Below are 16,538 nucleotides of genomic sequence, written 5' to 3'. Positions count from 1 at the left end.
CAGGGGGCGGTGTCGGCGGCGCCGTTGCCACAGCGACGCGGACGCCATGGCCGCCATGCCCGGGCCGCTGCTGCCGGCCGAGGCCGAGGCGCTGGTGCGAGCCCTGCGGGGCTCCGAGCTGCGCGACATCGGCGGGCAGGGGTGCGGGGACACGGCCGTGGGGTGTCTGTGGTGGGAGAACATGAAAGAGGGACTTTAAATTTGGGTGGTTCTCTTTGGGGCTGTGGGAGCACATGAGGGGGCCCAGTTTTGGGGGGGTCACAGTGGGGGTGAGGAGGGGTTCCCAGAAGGTTTTGGGTAGAGAGGAGGAGTCCTGGTTTTGAGGTGACCCCAGAGGGTTGGGGTGGCGTGAGAGAAGGGGCTGCAATTCTGGAGTGTTCACGGAAGGAGTGGGGGAGATTGGAGGGTCCAGGGTGAGGAGGGGTCCCAGATGTGAGTGTCTGTGAGGGGGGTGATGGAGGGGCTCCCCCTGGTTCTGTGGTGTCCCCACTGACAGAGGACACAGAGGGTGCTGCTGGGGCAGCAGGGCTGTGCAGTGGAGCTGCAGCCCCGGGCTCAGGGCACAGTGTGGGGCTGGGGGTTACAGGGGCAGGTTTCCCTACATGAGGGACCCTCGCCACGGCACCCCCAGAGCGCAGTGGCACTGGTGTCCCGCTGGCTGCCCCGCAGATGGCTTCGGCAGCACGAGTCTGTGGAGAAGCTCAACATGCACGGCATCCTGAGCGCCTCGGCGGGCCAGGAGCAGCTCCTCACTGAGCTGCTGGTCAGCCATGCCAAGGTGAGCCTCCCTGGGTGCAGGAGTGACCCCCGTGCTGGGCCCTCAGCTTCCAGCTGGGCTCGCCCTGTGGGCAGCGTGCAATTGTGGAATAAAACGCCGAAGAATCTGTTGTGTCTTTGGAAAAGACATTTGACTGGTGGTGTGCCAGTTTTGTTTTTTTAAAAAAATTAAAGGTCAAGCTGTGGTATTTCTACTTGCTGGTGTCTGGTTTCTCTCTTGGAGGTTGTTTTGGTCTCCTTGGTGCACTGGTCCCTCTGGTTGCAGATCTCTGACCTATGCCTGAGGGGTCCCAGTCCTGGCTGTGAGATTGCCTGGAGCTGCCCAGCTCCTTGGGGTCACCTTCCCCCTCTGCAGCCCCAGGAGCTGCACCCTGCTGTGAGAAGCTGCTGGCTTCTGAGCTGGAAGAGTTCAGAGCATGCCCCAGGGCCACCCTCTTCCCTGGGTGACTCCAGAGGGGCTGACCATTAGCAACAAACTGGTTTCCCTTGCAGCCCTGGTCTGAAAGGCTTCACTTCCCCATCCCTTCCCTGTCTAGATTCCTGTTCTCATTGGGGAGCTGATCTCTGTGGAGATCTGGAAGCACAAGATCTTTCCCGTGCTGTGCCAGCTGCAGGACTTCAAGCCGAGGAGCACCTTCCCCATCTATGTCGTGGTGAGTACAGGAGTGCTGGGAATGAGCCTGAAAATGGGTCAGGCACAGCTCTGCTTGAAAATACTTGTCACTCTGAAGGTCTCAGGGTTAAGGTGAGCTGTGGGACACACTGGGAAGTGCCTGGTTTCCCAGAACAAATACAAGCCCTTGCCCCAGGAGGGACAGGGATTCACTCCCAGGGAAGTTTGGCTTTGTGGAGAGCTGTCCCCTCTCTAATCCCACACAGGGTCTTGCAGGCACTGCTGGGTGCAGCAAAAGCCATTCCTGGAGGCAGCTGTGCTCCTGGCTGTGGCTCCCAGTGCTGCCCCTGCTCCCTGGGGTGTTTTTTTTCCCCCTCTGAGCACTGTTTTTCTCTAGCCAGAGGCTCTCCAGTGTTATGTACCTCTGGGCTAACAAAAATGTAACTTTTTATTACTGATCTCCTGGGACCAGTGGTCCTGTAGGCTATTCTTGGCAAGGGAATGATGTCCAGATCTGGGCTTCCTTGCAGAGGGATGCAGCTCTTGACCTAAGGAAAATTTGCCTGAGGCTTGGAGGTTTTAACTCATTTTCAGTCCAGACAAACACCTTGTAGGGGCAAGGTGGTGTCTTCCCTGAGCAACTAATTGCCTCAGGGCAGCTATTCCATAGTTCCCAGACCAGGACAAGGCTGTTTGCCCCAGTCCCAGGGCCTGGGAGAAGCACAGCCATGCAGAGCACTGCCCCAGCTCAGACACTGGCTCTGTTCTGGTGCCAGAGCCTGCAGCTTGGCCAAGGGCAGTGGCTGTCCTGCCCCTGCAGCACTGGCAGAGCCCTGAAAAGCCCTGCCTGCTGGGAAGTGTGGCCCTCCATTGGCATGTTGGAGTGTCACAGGCATGTCAGCATAAATATTAACATGAACTGCATGAACTGGAGCTGTTTTGAAGGTTGCATCACTTGTATTTTTCTCTTTGGCCACAACTACATAAGCAGCTTCTCAGAAAAGCCCTTTTCCCTGTCCCAGTGCTGCTCCACTGGTACTCACTCTTGCCATTCTCCTCCCACAGCTGCACCATGAAGCTTCCATCATCAACCTCCTGGAGACAGTGTTCTTTCACAAGGTGAGAGACCGGCTCAGCTTTCCCAGGTGGAAAGCCCCTGGGGTGGAGCACTGTGGGGACCAAGCTGTGTGAACGAGCCCCTTGTGGCTGTGCAGGAGATCTGCGAGTCAGCTGGGGACAGCGTTCTGGATCTAATCGATTACTGCCACCGCAAGCTGACCCTGCTGGCAGCTCGGAGCACCAAGGCACCAGCAGTGACCTCAGCAGAGCTTCGTGCCGAGCCTCTGGCCAGCCCCTCATCCATGCAGGTGAGGAGAAAGCCCTGGAGCTCCCTGGGGACATGTGTGGTGAGCAATGTGGGCAGCCTGCAGAGGTACAGGGAGGCCTTTCCATGGGTTGCAGCCCTGGCACCTCCTGCCCACCTCAGGGTGTCTGGTGCTTCTCTGTGCCTGTGGCTGCATCCACCCCCTCCACTCTGCAGCCTGGCTTCTGCCCTGCCTGGTGCTAGTGCCAGCCTGAGGCTTCCTGCAGGACATGCTCAGAGCTCTGGGGTGGGACACGCTGGGGAGTTGATGGGCAAAATATTCAGTAGAGGGCTTTGGCCATTTGCTGTTGCTCTTGGAAGCTGTGTGGATATCTCTCCCTGAAGTTTGGGAGGCCAGTCTGGGTCAGGCTGCCAGTATAGCCAGCCAGGCTAACCATGAGAGAGATCTGACAACCAGGAATTGTCCTCATGTCCTTCCCCCAGCTTCCTTTATTCCCTGAGAAACACCCCCTCCGAGCCGGTCTGGGCCAGCAGCGATCCCAGAGCTTTCCCAGTCAGGTATTCCCAGGCTGACACACACACACCTTCCCAGAGCAGGAGCTGCCTTTGCCTCTGGTGCTTCTCAGCACCTGGAGCTGCACATCAGGAGGAGTATCTGGAAGAGCAGGGTTAAAGGGAGAGCCTGAACCTCCCCTCGCCTCCATCCTTTGGCTTGCTGCCCAAGCACATACTTCTCTCTCAGAAAAGGGAAGGAAGTGGAGGGATCTGGAGCACAATAGGGATTTTTTCCAGGAAATGTTTTCCCAGCTGGGGAGGGGAAAGGGGTGTCTCTGTTACTGCTTTGACACGAACATAAAACCCCAGACATTTTCTAGCCAATGGGATTCTCAAAAGCAGTCATCTTCCAGAGAGCCTGGTTTCCTCTGATTCATTCCATCCTCTCCTGACCTTGTGTACAATAACCCCTGTAAAAAAGCTGTTCCTGCCATCTCCTGGGCTGTGGAGCCTGTTGTCCTTTGGAACTGTGTGTGGTGGGAACCCCTGTTCTTTTATCCCCTCAAAGCACAGGCAAAAGATAGTCCCTGTCTAAAGGCAGCAGAGATATGGTCTGGATACAAGGAGGAGCTGTAGGACAAACCTCACTAGGGCAGTTTGGAGAGGGAGGAGGCAGGGAAGAGCTCACAAGGCTCTCTTGGTAACGTGTGGGGCACCAGTACAGGGAGCACAGAGCTGCTTCCCACAGAAATCTGGACAGCAACTGTTGCAGTGGCTCTTTGGAGAAATACAAGAAGCTGAGGTCAGAGCTCTGCACAGCAAGTGTGAGCTGCATCTGGGGCTGGAGGGAAGCTCTGCCTGAGCCAGGGAGAAGGACTTGGCACCTCTGAGAATGGCCCTCCCCTGGTTGTGAAAGAGGCTGAGTCAGTGTGGTCAGGCTGATGGGGATGAGGGGGGTGTCCGTGCTGTCTGGGAAGGGAAGGAGCCTGGGTGGCTGCAGAGCATGGCACAGCTGAGGGCTGGGATAACCACAGCAGATATTTGAGTTGGCTGTTCCCAAGCTGGAGGGAAGAGGCAGATCCAGGAGGCGTGGATGCAGGACTGCAGCTGCACCAGGGCCAAGTTTCTCCCTCCTCTTCCTCCTCCTCTGGTTCCTCTGCTGATCATGCAGCTCCCTCCTCCTTCAACCCTCACAGGTCTCCACAGGGCCAAGGGCCACAAGATGGTCCCAGAAAGGGAGAGAGGCAAAATTTGGGGCCAGCCTCTTTCAGGGGGTGTTCATCTGCAGCCAGTAGCCACCCACAAGCTGTTAGGGATGGGGACATGAGGGAAGAGCAACTGCAGGCTGCAGGCACTTCTGCGGCTGCGCTGGCAAACGGGCAGTGCTGGCTCAGTTGAGACAAGAAACTGTTTTTCCGAGCTCTGTTTTCCTACCCAGACTGTGGTTACCAATGCAGTCAAGAGCCTGCCTCTCTGTAGCTCCTGGGAAATGGGGCCTGAAATCCCAAGGCTGCTCCTGCCCCTCCACAGGAGCTGCAGAAGCAGGCAGAGGTGATGGAGTTTGAGATTTCCCTGAAGGCCCTGTCCGTGCTGCGGTTCATCACTGACCAGCTGGACAGGTAGGTACCCAGGAGCAGCAGAGGATGTGCCCAGCTCTGTGGGTGGGATTCCTGTGGGGTCACAGCGGGTGCCTGGATCCCCTTCAGCAGCTGGCCGGGTCCACAGTGGCACTGGCACTGTGCTCTGGGAGGCAAACACAGCAGCAGTCCACCCTGCTCCACGTCCTCCTGGGAACTCAGACCATTGTTCCTTTCCTGCCTCTCCCAGTTGCCTCAGGGAGCATTTGGAGATACAAATTCTGACATTAATTTGTGAGTGCTGTTTCTCCCTTTCTGTCAAACCTCCAGTCTGCCCCTGAGTGCACTGACACGGATGCTGAACACCCACAACCTGCCCTGCCTCCTTGTTGAGTTGGTGGAGCATTGCCCCTGGAGCTGCTGGGAAGCAGGTACAGATCATGCCCCCTGGTCTCTGGGACACTGTGCTGGGATGTGCATCCACTGGGATCTGCTGTAGGAGCCCTTGCAGAGCTGTTCCCCGTCTGCCCTCCCCTCCAGCTCCTCAGTGCTCCCTGCCTGAAGCTGTTCAGCTCGAGAGCAGCTGCAGCACAGCTGGGCTGGGGACCCAGCAGTGCTCCCAAAGGCTGGTCCTCACACAGGGCTGGGTCTCTTCTGAGTGATCACAGCCAGCACTGAGTGTAGCACCTCGGCCAGCCCCACGTGCTCCTCCGAGGGGCAGAAAGACCAGAGTGCCAGCCCCAGCGTCTGTGCACCTTGTGGGGCAGCACTCCCTAGAGCCAGACGTGTTCTCTCGCAGGCAGCAAACATTGCCTGATTCTGCTGCTGGTCCTTGGTCAGGCTGTGCCCATTGGCCATCGTGCCCCAGTTCTGCAGCCAGGCACGCCCCCCAGAGCCCCTCGGGCTCCCCTGCGGTGGGGCACAGCCCGGGCCGTGGGAACCGCGCTGCCCCAGCCCCGCTCGAGGGTCGCGGCGGGGGCAGGGCAGGAAGGGCTCCGGGAAGCACGTGGCTGTGCCTGCCGAGAGCAGCCCAGATGGCTGCGGGAGCTTTCCTCCTTCCTGCAGCCAGAAACACATCCCTGCTCCCTGCCTGTGTGCTGGGGGTGTGAGAGGGAGCTTTGATCCAGGGCCCTGAGGGGGAGGGACTGCAAAGAGACGAGCACAAAGGCATTTCCAGCCTGTGCAGATGCAGGGTCACATCCTGCTCCATCCCCTGGAGCCACACAGTAGCTGTTGGAGCTTGTTTTGTCAAATCTCTTATAGTCATGCTGCTTCTGGCTTTGCCTGGCAGAGGAAGCTCGAGAAGAGTGGCCATGCTGGTACCCCAAAATGGGTCTCTCCACCCACTCTGCTGTTGCAACATGGGCTACCCTGCTGCCCACCAGTGCTCTGCACTTCTGGCCAAGTACACAGGGAGATGTCTCAGGGGTCTTTTGTTCCTGACACAGCAATATTGGTTTAATACAGTCTTTTCATGTTCTCTAATATTTTGCCTCAGTACCAAGGAGGCTGCTATGTGGAGCAAAGGGTGGGGAAACTGAGGCAGGGAGAAGCAGAGGGTGAAGCAAGGCAGTGAGCACAGGCCAGCATCCCCCTTCTGAGCTCTCTTCCCCCAGACAGCACTGTGTCTCCCTGGTTCTTCTGTCCCTCAGGCAAGCTCAAGAAGTTTGAGAATGGCACATGGCACACGGTGCCCCCTGAGGACCAGGTGAAGATGACCAAGCTGGATGGGCAGGTGTGGCTTGCCCTCCTGAACCTCCTGCTCAGTCCCGAGTGCCAGCGCAAATACCACTTCGATGGCTTCAACAAGAGCCAGCTCCTCAAGGTAGGACCCTGCAGCACCATGCCCTGGGCCCTTGCCAGCACTGGGCACCTCCAGATATCTGTGCCCATCCTCACTGTGGACTCCAAGAGCCAGTGGTGGGAGAACAGTAGGTCTGTCACTGCAGCAGCAGCAACAAAGCTTGTGTTTCTGAGTGCACCTCATGAGACCCCCATTGCACTGCCCCCTCTCTGCCACTGCCCCTCAAATCCCTACTCTTGCCCTGCTGCATCCCCACCTCTCACTCCCTTGTTCTGACCCCTCTCTGTTCACTTTTGTCTCCCCCTCCATGGCCACAGCTCCGTGCATTCCTGACAGATGTCCTCATTGACCAGCTGCCCAACCTGGTGGAGATGCAGAGATTTCTGAGTTACCTTGCAGTGACAGACCCTGCTCCCCCCAAAAAGGATCTCATCCTGGAGCAGGTATCCTGTAGCTTTTCCTTCACCTCTACAGCTGCTCTGGCTTAAGCCTGATGGCTCCCTACCCTTTTTTTCTTCCACCAAGCTCAGCTCTGGAGTGATGATGCCCTGGAAAAACAGCCAAGTACCCATTTCAGTTACACCCTTATTGCCAGCAAAGCTGCCTGTGGCTGATGTGAGAGCCTTGTCCTGCCCTGCAGTGGCCAAGCAATCACATCTAATGGCATAAATGCTGAGTTATAAACAGCTCTCCAGGTCACACTGAGCCCCTGGGATGGCAGCTGCGTAGGGCAGACATAGGCACTGGCTTGTTTTGACAATTAACTCTTCTTTTGGCATTTATCAGTGTTTTCCTGTTGAATTCTGGACTCCCCAGGGAAGTCCCCTTTTACAGCCCTGGTCTGAGGCTGCTTGGCACGCTTGTACAGAGGGACATCATGATCTGGTGATAGAGTCTGGAGTTAAACTGGTCCCAGCTGGTGTCTGGGCCTTCGGGAGTTAGGCCATGAAGTCTTTAAACAGCCAAGACCTTGGGGGTCTTAATTCATGTGGTGGTAATCTCTGGAGAAAAGTGTTTTTATGTGTTTTTAATGCCTTCTTGTGATCTGAGGGGAGAAACTGAGTGTGGGGGCAGGTCTGCAAAGAGGCTGCTGAGAAGAACTGGGAGCACAGAGGCTCTTCCCCATTGCCAGAGCTCCCACACTGCTTCCTGGAGGAGATGGGTCTGTTGGGCAGTGGCTGTTTGGGCTGTCCCCAGTGGGAGCACGCTGTCCCCATTGCAGCTGGCTGTATGGCCTGGCAGGAAGGTGGTGTGCCCTGTCAGAGGTGGCTGTGGCTGAGTTGGAGGCATGGCCCAGGCTGGGAGCTGGGGCTGGGGAAGATGGAGACTGGCAAGCTGAGCTGTTGGGGCTGGGGATGGCAGCAGGGTAGAGGTGTACATGGATTTACGCCCTGTGCCTTGACTGCCAGCGTGTTGGTGGCCCAGTGACAAGCAGCTGCCATGCTGGGGACCTCCTCCAGCCCTCACCAGGCTGCTGCCCTTCTCCATAGCTCTGCTTTTGTGCCAGTGCTGCTCCTGCCCCTGCCAAGGCTGGGTCTGAGCCTGGGGGCAGGCACGGGGAGGCAGCAGGAAGCACACACATGGGCTCCCTGCTCTGTTCAGAGAGTGCTGAACTCACTCCTTGCTGCTGAGCCAAGCTAAGGAAAGGCCTTTTTTCCATTTGACTGCTCCCAGAGCAGCCTCCTCCCCTTCCTTGGCTATTTTTACTCTGCTGGAGAAGGCAGTGCTGTTTGAAGCAGCATGGTCCCCTCCAGAGGCTGAGCTGGGCGTGCTGCTCTTGGCTGGGATGTTCCCTCTGGCTGGCCCTTCCCCGGCCGTTCATCTTCAAGGAAGTGACGAGCGGAAAAATCTGCTCAGACAAACGGCTCTGGAGCACGGGGTTCACACCACACACAGGGTGCTGAGCTCCCAGGGCTTCCTTCTCAGCAGCCCAGGCCTCCAGGCTGAGCACCATTCCCAGCTGCACCCCAAAGGTTTTGCCTTGTTTCGCCTCAATGCCCATTGGCAGTGGGTGGATCCATCCCCTCAGTGTACACAAAAGCACACCCTGACCACCTCTGCCTCTGCTTGTCCTCCTGGAGGGCCATGCTTCTTGTGCCCAGGGCTGGCTGCCTTCTCCCCAAACCACAGCACCCTTTCCAGGCTGTTAGCACCTCCTCCTCCTGCCCTGCCTCTCCCACCAGGTTCCTGTCATCCGGGACCATATCCTCAAGAAAAACTCAGGGAAGTGGGAGGCCATTGCCAAGCACCAGGTGAAGCATGCCTTCAGCCCCACTGATGAGGAGCTGAAGCTGCAGGCACGCAGGTGAGGCTGGGGCAGGTATGCAGAGTTCCCAGTGGGGCCAGTATCCCCATGAGCAGGGCTGGAGCTCAGCACTGGGAGGACAGAGGGGTCTGTGGCACTGGCTGGAGATGTCCCCTCAGTGGCAGGCTGCAACAGGGACAGCTCACTGCCCATCAGCCATTCCCTGTAAGCAGCCTCACCTCTCTCTGCCTGCACAGGTGGGCACAGACCTACAGCCTGGACATGATGGAGGCTCTGGCGCCTGACAAGCCCCGCTGCAGGGTGTGTGGTGCAGAAGCAGCCAAGCGCTGCTCTCGCTGCCGGAACGAGTGGTACTGCTCACGGTAAGGGAGCCCTTGGGGTCCCTGCAGCCCCTCAGTGCTCCGCAGAGCACCACAGGTCTCACTGGAGAATGCTGTGGGAGGGCCAAGGAAAGCCAGGGGTCCCACCACTGCTCAGCACCACTAGCTCTCTGCTAGCCACGTGCCTCTCCAGATCTTGTGGGGAGGCTGATGTGCTGGGCTGCTGGTGGAGGAGGTGCTGGTGAGGGTTGTGTTGCAGCTATGAGGTGCTGAGCTGCCTCTGCTCACAGCAGCAGCAGTGACAGGCTGTGTTTTCCGTGGTGACACTGCCTCCATCCTCCCCACCTTGGTAGGAAAGCACCCATGACCCTGTGGGTGCAGGTGACAGGCTGAGATGTGGCAGCTGGGATGGTGGCAGTAAATTAAATCTCTGGTCCTGAACCATCTGGCAAGGTCTGGCGTTAAACCTTCTTAACCTCCAGGACTGGGGCCACATCCACCCCCCTCTTGGTCTAATGCTGGGCTGTATCAGCTCTCCCCCAGCTCCCAGAGGGGTGTGGTGCTGGAGTTCATCCCTGGCTGCTCTGCCCCAAGGGATGGATGTAACTCCAGTGCCCCTGACAGCAGCTTCCCCCTCTGCAGGGCATGCCAGGTGCAGCACTGGCAGAAGCACAAGCCTGCCTGCAACCTGATGGCCGAGGTGCCAAGGAGTATGGATGACCTGTAACAAAAGTGGTGTCTGGCATCTGGCCCATGGCTCAGAGAGGCAGAGATTCTCCCGGTGTGTAGCCCAGAGCTGTAAAGAAGCTGGCAAAGGCCCCTTCTGCCTGCTTCCAGCCCCATGAAGCACTGCCAGGGTCAGCCTCTCCTCTCCCACCACCCCACCATGCTGCCTTCTCCAGTAAACCTCCTTGTGCATCCCAGAGTTGCTTGGCTTCTGCTTTTTCTCTCCTAGCTGAAGGTAACAAACTGCTTCCTCCCCTCCCTCCCACACAGTTAGAGGCATGTGTCCATTTTCCCCTCTGCAACAAGAGAAATTCCAGAGAACCCGAAAAAGCCTGTAAGGTTGTGGTTACCTACTGCAGCTGGGGAGAGAAGGGTGTGAGAAGGCCTCTGTGCTGCCTCTTACCTTTGTTAGAGCAGCGTGGGGAGCAGAGGATGTGGTTTGCACAAGCCTCTTGCTGTGAGAAAGAGTTTCTTGGGTATTTGTCATCTCCCACCTTGCAGGGACCATTCACCCCGTTTCCTCTCCCTTGATGTGATGTTAGCACCAAGTGCTGGGTCCCCTGCCCACCAGCATTACCAGTAAGCGGGGTTTACTGGAGGGGATGCCTTTGGGTGCATCCCCAGCTCTCACTGGTCAGCAGCTGCTGCCAAAGGGCTGCAGCCTTGGTCTGAGCACACCTGCAAAAGGTTGGCCATGTCCTTTTTCTGATGGGGTGTTGGGGAATCCCTGACACATAAAACTAGGCTTTGCACCAGGGCTGCTGCTGCAGGAGCCACCAGCAGGCAGGAAACCATCTCGGTCCAGCTGCAGCCCCGGCGGAGCAGCCCGCGCTCGGAGCTCAATAAACTCCTCACCCCAGCCCAGGCTACACGTCCCGGGCTGCAGCCAGCGGGAGCAGGGGCGCTCTCCGCAACTCTCCGTCTGCTTCTCCCCCGCCGCCAAGGGTGCCTCCAGCCCCTTCCCCGCTGGGAAACTGAGGCAGGGAGCGCAGTTTGTCCTTCTGAGAGAAGAGGCAGAGAGAGGGGAGCGGCTGCAGCGGGCCCCCCTTCCTCCGCGGCGGCTCCGGGAACCTCATCCCCGCCTCCAGCCCGCCCCGCCGGGCTCGCCGGGACTGGAGTTGGCGATCGGGAGCCCGGGACATTGCGCCGTTCCCCCCGCATCTCCTGCCTCAGTTTCCCCTCGGTGAGCGATCGGGGCGGCCCCTCCCGGTCCCCGCCCCGGCCCCGGCCCGGTGCCGGCCCCCGCCCCGCCGCCGAGCAGCGCCCGCGGGGCCATGGAGCTCATCGAGCTGCGGGAGCTGCAGCCGGAGCCGCGGCCGGGCCGGGGCCGCCTGGAACGAGCCAACGCGCTGCGCATCAGCCCGGCCCGCCGGCCCGGCCCCGGGGCGCATCCTGACCCGCGGCTGACGGCGGCACCGGGCGCCGGGCACCGCTTCGAGCCGCGGCGCCGCGGGCTGCACACCTGGTGCGATCTCTGCGGGGACTTCGTCTGGGGCGGCGGCAGGAAGAGCCTCCAGTGCCGCCGTGAGTACCGCGCCGCGCCCCGGGCCCCCGCACCCCCGCCGCCGGGCACGCCGGCACCCCGCACCTCCGCCAGGCACCGGGCATGCCGCCACTCGGCTTCCTCTGCACCGGGCACCCCCTGCGAGCACCGGATACCCCGCCACCGGGCATTCCCGCCACCGGGCATTCCCACCTGGCGTCCCACCAACAGGACACCCAATATCCTGGTAGTAGGCAGCCCCGCTGAGCACCAGGTGTCCTGCCAGTGGGCATAAGTTTCCAGCACCGGGCATGCTGCCACCGGACACCCCCCACCACCAGCGGGTACAAAGCATCCTGCCATCGGGCACCCCCATGCGCCCCCCGCTCTGGGTAGTGGGCCTCTCACTGAGCACCAGCTTTTCCACCACTGGGCACAGGCATCCAGCACCAGGCACTGAACATCCCAGCACCGGGCTGGGTACGGGCATCTCAATACCAACCACCCCCACCAGGCATCCTGGTGCCAGGCACTTCCATTAAGTTGAGCATCACTATTCTGGGCAGCTGCACCATTCCTGGGCCTCTGGGCACCAGGAACTGCCACCAAACACTGGACACGCCTGGATTGGGCACCCACATCAGGCATGGGCAGCCCCATACAGAATACCCTCACCTGGCACCATGCATTCCTGTACTGGGCACCTGCAGCAGGTATTCCAGCACTGGGTACCCACACTGGCCACTGGGCATCCCGGGACTAGACACCCACACTGGTGTCCATACTGATCATCCCATTACTGAGCATCCCAGTACCACGCACTGAGCACACCATGCTGGCCAGCCCATGGGGAGCACAGACACAGCAGCACTAGCTAGGATGTGGCACAGTGCTGTGTCCCATGTTGATGCTACCCCTGTCACCATGTGCCAGCCCTTGTCCCACCAGTGCCCAGTGCCCTGACCCTGACAGCCAGGATCTGCACAGTGGTGACCCTGCTCCTGTCTCTGTCCCCAGACTGCAGCTTCACCTGCCACTACCGGTGCCGGGCCCTAGTTCAGCTGGACTGCAGTGGCCCCCCAGGTGCTGGTGACGAGGATGATGACAATGAGCAGGTGTTGGAGAAGGACACCAATGTGGTAGGGCCTGGGGCTCTCTGTGAGAGAGAGCTTGGGCAGCGGGTGGCAAACCTGGGGGCTGGGCTGGGGAGGGCTAAGCTGGGCTGTGCTATGTGAGGCCATGTCATGGCATGCCAGGCTGTGCCCAGCCTTGCTAAGCTGGGCTCGGCTGGGCTGAGCTGAGCTGAGCAAGGCTGACATGCCAGGCTATGCTATGCCATGCCAGGCTGCACCATGCCAGGCTATGCTGTGCCATGCTGTGCCGTGCCAAGCCTTGATGGACTGCACTGCGCTGGGCTGGGTTGAGTGAGGTCGTGCCGTGCTGTGCCGTGTCGGGCTGTGCTGTGTGGTGCCCGACATGGCACAGCACGGCACGGCACCACACGGTGCCCTAGTCGAACCGAGCTCAGCCGGGGCAAAGCCATGTTCGGGCGGGCACGGGTGAAGTCACCGCCGGAAGCGGGGCCGCCGCGCCGCCCCCGGCCCGCGTCACCCCACGGCCGGGGCGGGGCAGCGACGGGGACCGCGCTGAGCCGGGAACGGGGCAGGGCGCGGTAGACGCCGTGCCGAACCGAGCCGGGACGGGAGCGCTATAGGGACCCGTCTGAGCCGAGCCGGGAACGGGACCGCGATAGACACCGGGCTGAGCCGAGCGGGACGGCGATAGGGACCGGGCTAAACTGAGCCGGGACTGAGAGTAGGACCGGGTGGAGCTGAGTCGAGATTGAGACCGGAACCGGGGAGAGCCAAGTCGGGACTGAAACCGGGACCGGGCGGAGCCGAGCCGCGATAGGGACCGAGCGGAGTCGAGCCGGGCCAAGGGCCGGGCTGAGCGGAGCCGGGCCGAGGACTGGGAGCGGGCTGAGCCGAGCCGGGAGCGGACCGAGCCGGGCCCCGGCCCGGGGACCGGTCGGGCTGGCGCGGGGCCGGGTGTGCCCGTGTGCTCGCCGCCCCGGCGGGGCTGCGGGGCGGCCGGGCCGGGCAGTGCCCTCCGCCACCTCCGCCGTGCCCGCGGCCGGGCCGGGGGCCGGCGGGCCCGGGGGCTGCGGGGCGGCGGCGTTGGCGCTGCGGCGGGGCGGCGCGGGAGGCACGGGGGGCAGCACGGCCAGCAGCGGCTACTGCAGCCAGGAGGACTCCGACTCCGAGCCCGAACTCTTCTACACCGCCCGCACCTCCCTCGGCCGCCGCCCGCGCCGCCGCCAGGTCGGTCCCGGGCCGTGACGTAATGGGGGACACGGGTGACGTCATCGGGAGCACATTTCCCCACATTCGGGGCTGGGTGCTGGGGAGCAGGCGAGGGTGGGCTTGGTGCGTGGGGAGAACCAGAGGTGTTGGTGGTCTTTTCTTGGAGGTGAGCTTGGCCCTGCTGTGGGGCAGGAGACGGGTGAAGCATGCCCGTGCCGTGGGACGCGGCGGCCCTGTCCGGTTGGATGTGGAGTGAGCGAGGCACCGTGGATGTGGAGTTTCGCTGCCTGGCATGGGCACCCCAAGGTCCCTCAGGGCTGGAGCTGCTCCCGGCTTTGGGGGTGCCGGGACAAACTCCCCGGGTAGCTTCACAGCTGTCCTCATCCTGCAGGGACCCCGCGGGGTCCGGCAGTGCCTGCATGCTGTGGGGTGGCTGTCGGGGCTGGGAACCCCTCAGTGCCGCGGGGACACGTGCAGCACCGTGTGGCAGCACTGTGGCAGCTCCGCGGCCCCGCGTAAACACTCATTAGTGGGTGCCGGTGGCAGGGACGCCGCGCCAGGACGCTCGGTGCCCCGTGTGTGGGGCCAGCACTTTGAAGTGGGGTGCCTGCGGCAAGGGCGGGCTGCACCCCCAGCCCGGCCCTCCTGCCTCAAATCTCAGGGCGTCCCCGCGGGCGCGGAGCCTGCCCAGACGCCCTGGTGCCGGGCTGGCGGCTGCCGGCACTCTGCCTTGGGGACGCCTCTCTGATCTGGGGTGCTGGGAGCGGACGCTCGGCTCCGGGTGCCCTCGCAGTGCCTTCTCAGAGCCCTGCAGCCCCAGGGGCGGCCGGTGCCGGTGTCCCCGGAGAAGGGCTGGGGCTGCGGTGAGCTCAGCTGAGCGTCCCCGGCACAACCCAGCTCAGCGCCAGCCGGGCTGATGCAACCCCGTGCAACCGCCCGCGCATCTGCCCGTGCTTCGGGGTGGGCTGGGGGCCGGAGCGACACCGAGGCGGGCGGGACGGTCCCCCCCCGATCTCTGTGCCGCTCAGCCCGGCTGTTGTCACGCAGGATGAGCCCAGCGAGTGGGAGAAGGCAGAGCTGGATCAGGCGCAGGTGGAGCAGCGGATCAAGGAGTACAACAGCCAAATCAACAGCAACCTCTTCATGAGCCTGGTACGGCGTCGGCACAGGGCCGGGGGTGGGGATCACGGTGCCCTGCCCTGACCCCACTCACCCCCCCCACCGGTGTCTCGTAGAACAAAGACGGCTCCTACACCGGCTTCATCAAGGTGCAGCTGAAGCTGGTTCGCCCTGTCTCGGTGCCGGCCACCAAGCGGGTCCCCTCCCTGCAGGCGGGGCGGCCACACCCCCAGGGGGTGAAGCGCCGCACGTCCTTCTACCTGCCCAAGGGGACCGTCAAGCACCTGCACATCCTCTCGCACACCCGCGCCAGCGAGGTCATCGATGCGCTCCTCCGCAAGTTCACCGTCATTGACAATCCCCGCAAGTTTGCCCTCTTCGAGAGGTCTGAGAAGGATGAGCAAGGTAGTGCCTGGGGTCATCCTGTCCTCGCAGTGGTGGCCGTGTCCCCATATTGTCAGTTTCCCCTGAGTGGTTGCAGTTCCATGGTGTTGATGTCCTCAGGGTCCCTCATGGTGGTGGCAGCATGCCCATGGCAGTGGTGTCCCCATAGTGCTGGTGTCCCCCATGGTGGCAGTATCACGGCAGTGGTGCTCCAGTAGTGACAGCTTTCCTTAGGCAGCAGCATCCCCTTGGTGCTGGCATCCCTGTAGCAGTGGTATTCTCCTTTGGTGACAGTGTCCCCTGTCACCATGGATGTGTCCCCCATTGCGGCAGTGGTCCCCTGTGGTGGTGATGTCCCCATAGCAGCAGCATCCCCGTAGCAGCTGTGATGTCCCCGTAGTGGCAGTGTCCCCGCGGTGACACGTGGCCCCGTTGCAGTGTATCTGCGGAAGCTGGGTGACGACGAGCAGCCCCTGCGGCTGCGGCTGCTGGCCGGCCCCAGCGAGAAGGTGCTGAGCTTCATTCTGAAGGAGAACGAGACCGGCGAGGTGAACGTGAGTGCGGGGACGGGGAGGGGGCTTGGCGCCGCATTGCCCGGGGCGGTGGCCATGGCGGGACGCTGCGGGTGCCCTTGGCGATGGCAGCCCTTGTGCCTGCAGTGGGACGCCTTCTCGCTGCCGGAGCTGCACAACTTCCTGCTGATCCTGCAACGGGAGGAGGAGGAGCACGTGCGGCGGCTGCGGCATCGCTACGCGCGCTGCCGCCAGAAGATGCAGGAGGCGCTGGCCGCGCTCACGCCGGGGTGACCGCGAGGCGCGCAGCCGAGGCCAGCCAGTGCACCAGGATCCTCGCCCGCCGGCCGTGGGGGCAGCAGGGAGGGGGGTGGAACGGGGCACCACGGACCCACCGGGCTGTCACAGCCCCCATGGGGCTGGCCCAGAGAGTGAGGGTTCCTGGTGGGAGCGAGAGCGAGTGTCACCCGGGAGTGGGTGTCCCCAGGGAGCGTGTGTCCTGGGGGGAACGAGTGTACCCTGGGGGATTGGGTGTCCCCAGGGGAATGGGTGTCCCTAAGAGAGCGTGTGTCACCTGGGGGATTGCGTGTCCCCAGGGGAGTGGGTGTCCCGAAGGGAGCGTGTGTCTTGCGGGAAGCAAGTGTCACCTGGGGGATTAGGTGTCTCCAGGGGAGTGGGTGATATAGGGGGAGCGAGTGTCCCCGGAGAAGTGAGTGTCCCTGGGAAGAAGCAGGGCATCGAGCACCAATAAAGGCATCTTGGTGACGAGGCCTGGTCTGCGCTGTTGTCCTTGGCGGGGCGGGCTGGGGGAAGGGACGGAACGGGACGCATAGTC

The 16,538-nt window shown here is 61.7% G+C and overlaps 2 protein-coding genes across 4 annotated transcripts; both read left to right on the top strand.

Annotated features, from left to right (window-relative positions):
- The first annotated feature begins 57 nt into the window (after positions 1-57).
- On the top strand, positions 58-10,761 carry ZMYND10 (zinc finger MYND-type containing 10). The gene is made up of 11 exons (XM_050979410.1): positions 58-778; positions 1,314-1,430; positions 2,456-2,509; positions 2,605-2,757; positions 4,740-4,828; positions 5,117-5,217; positions 6,439-6,611; positions 6,908-7,033; positions 8,774-8,895; positions 9,093-9,218; positions 9,819-10,761. Exons 1-11 carry the CDS (start codon positions 707-709, stop codon positions 9,901-9,903), a joined length of 1,218 nt encoding a protein of 405 aa, XP_050835367.1. The 5' UTR covers positions 58-706; the 3' UTR covers positions 9,904-10,761.
- Positions 10,762-11,161: 400 nt separating this feature from the next.
- RASSF1 (Ras association domain family member 1) lies at positions 11,162-16,473 on the top strand. 3 transcript variants are annotated; one of them, XM_050979412.1, is made up of 6 exons: positions 11,162-11,426; positions 12,403-12,524; positions 14,736-14,840; positions 14,924-15,212; positions 15,630-15,745; positions 15,851-16,473. In XM_050979412.1, the coding sequence occupies exons 1-6, from the start codon at positions 11,177-11,179 to the stop codon at positions 15,995-15,997; spliced, it is 1,029 nt and encodes a 342-aa protein (XP_050835369.1). In that variant the 5' UTR covers positions 11,162-11,176; the 3' UTR covers positions 15,998-16,473. The 3 variants fall into 3 exon arrangements, with proteins under 3 accessions (XP_050835369.1, XP_050835370.1, XP_050835371.1); XM_050979413.1 differs by lacking the exons at positions 11,162-11,426; positions 12,403-12,524 and adding an exon at positions 13,713-13,854; XM_050979414.1 differs by lacking the exons at positions 11,162-11,426; positions 12,403-12,524 and adding an exon at positions 13,782-13,994.
- Positions 16,474-16,538: the final 65 nt, after the last annotated feature.

The sequence above is a fragment of the Serinus canaria genome, chromosome 12 (assembly GCF_022539315.1).
Source record: "Serinus canaria isolate serCan28SL12 chromosome 12, serCan2020, whole genome shotgun sequence".
Taxonomy (NCBI): domain Eukaryota; kingdom Metazoa; phylum Chordata; class Aves; order Passeriformes; family Fringillidae; genus Serinus; species Serinus canaria.
The sequence above is the reverse complement of the archived record's forward strand: the minus strand, read 5'-3'. Positions and strand labels throughout refer to the sequence as shown.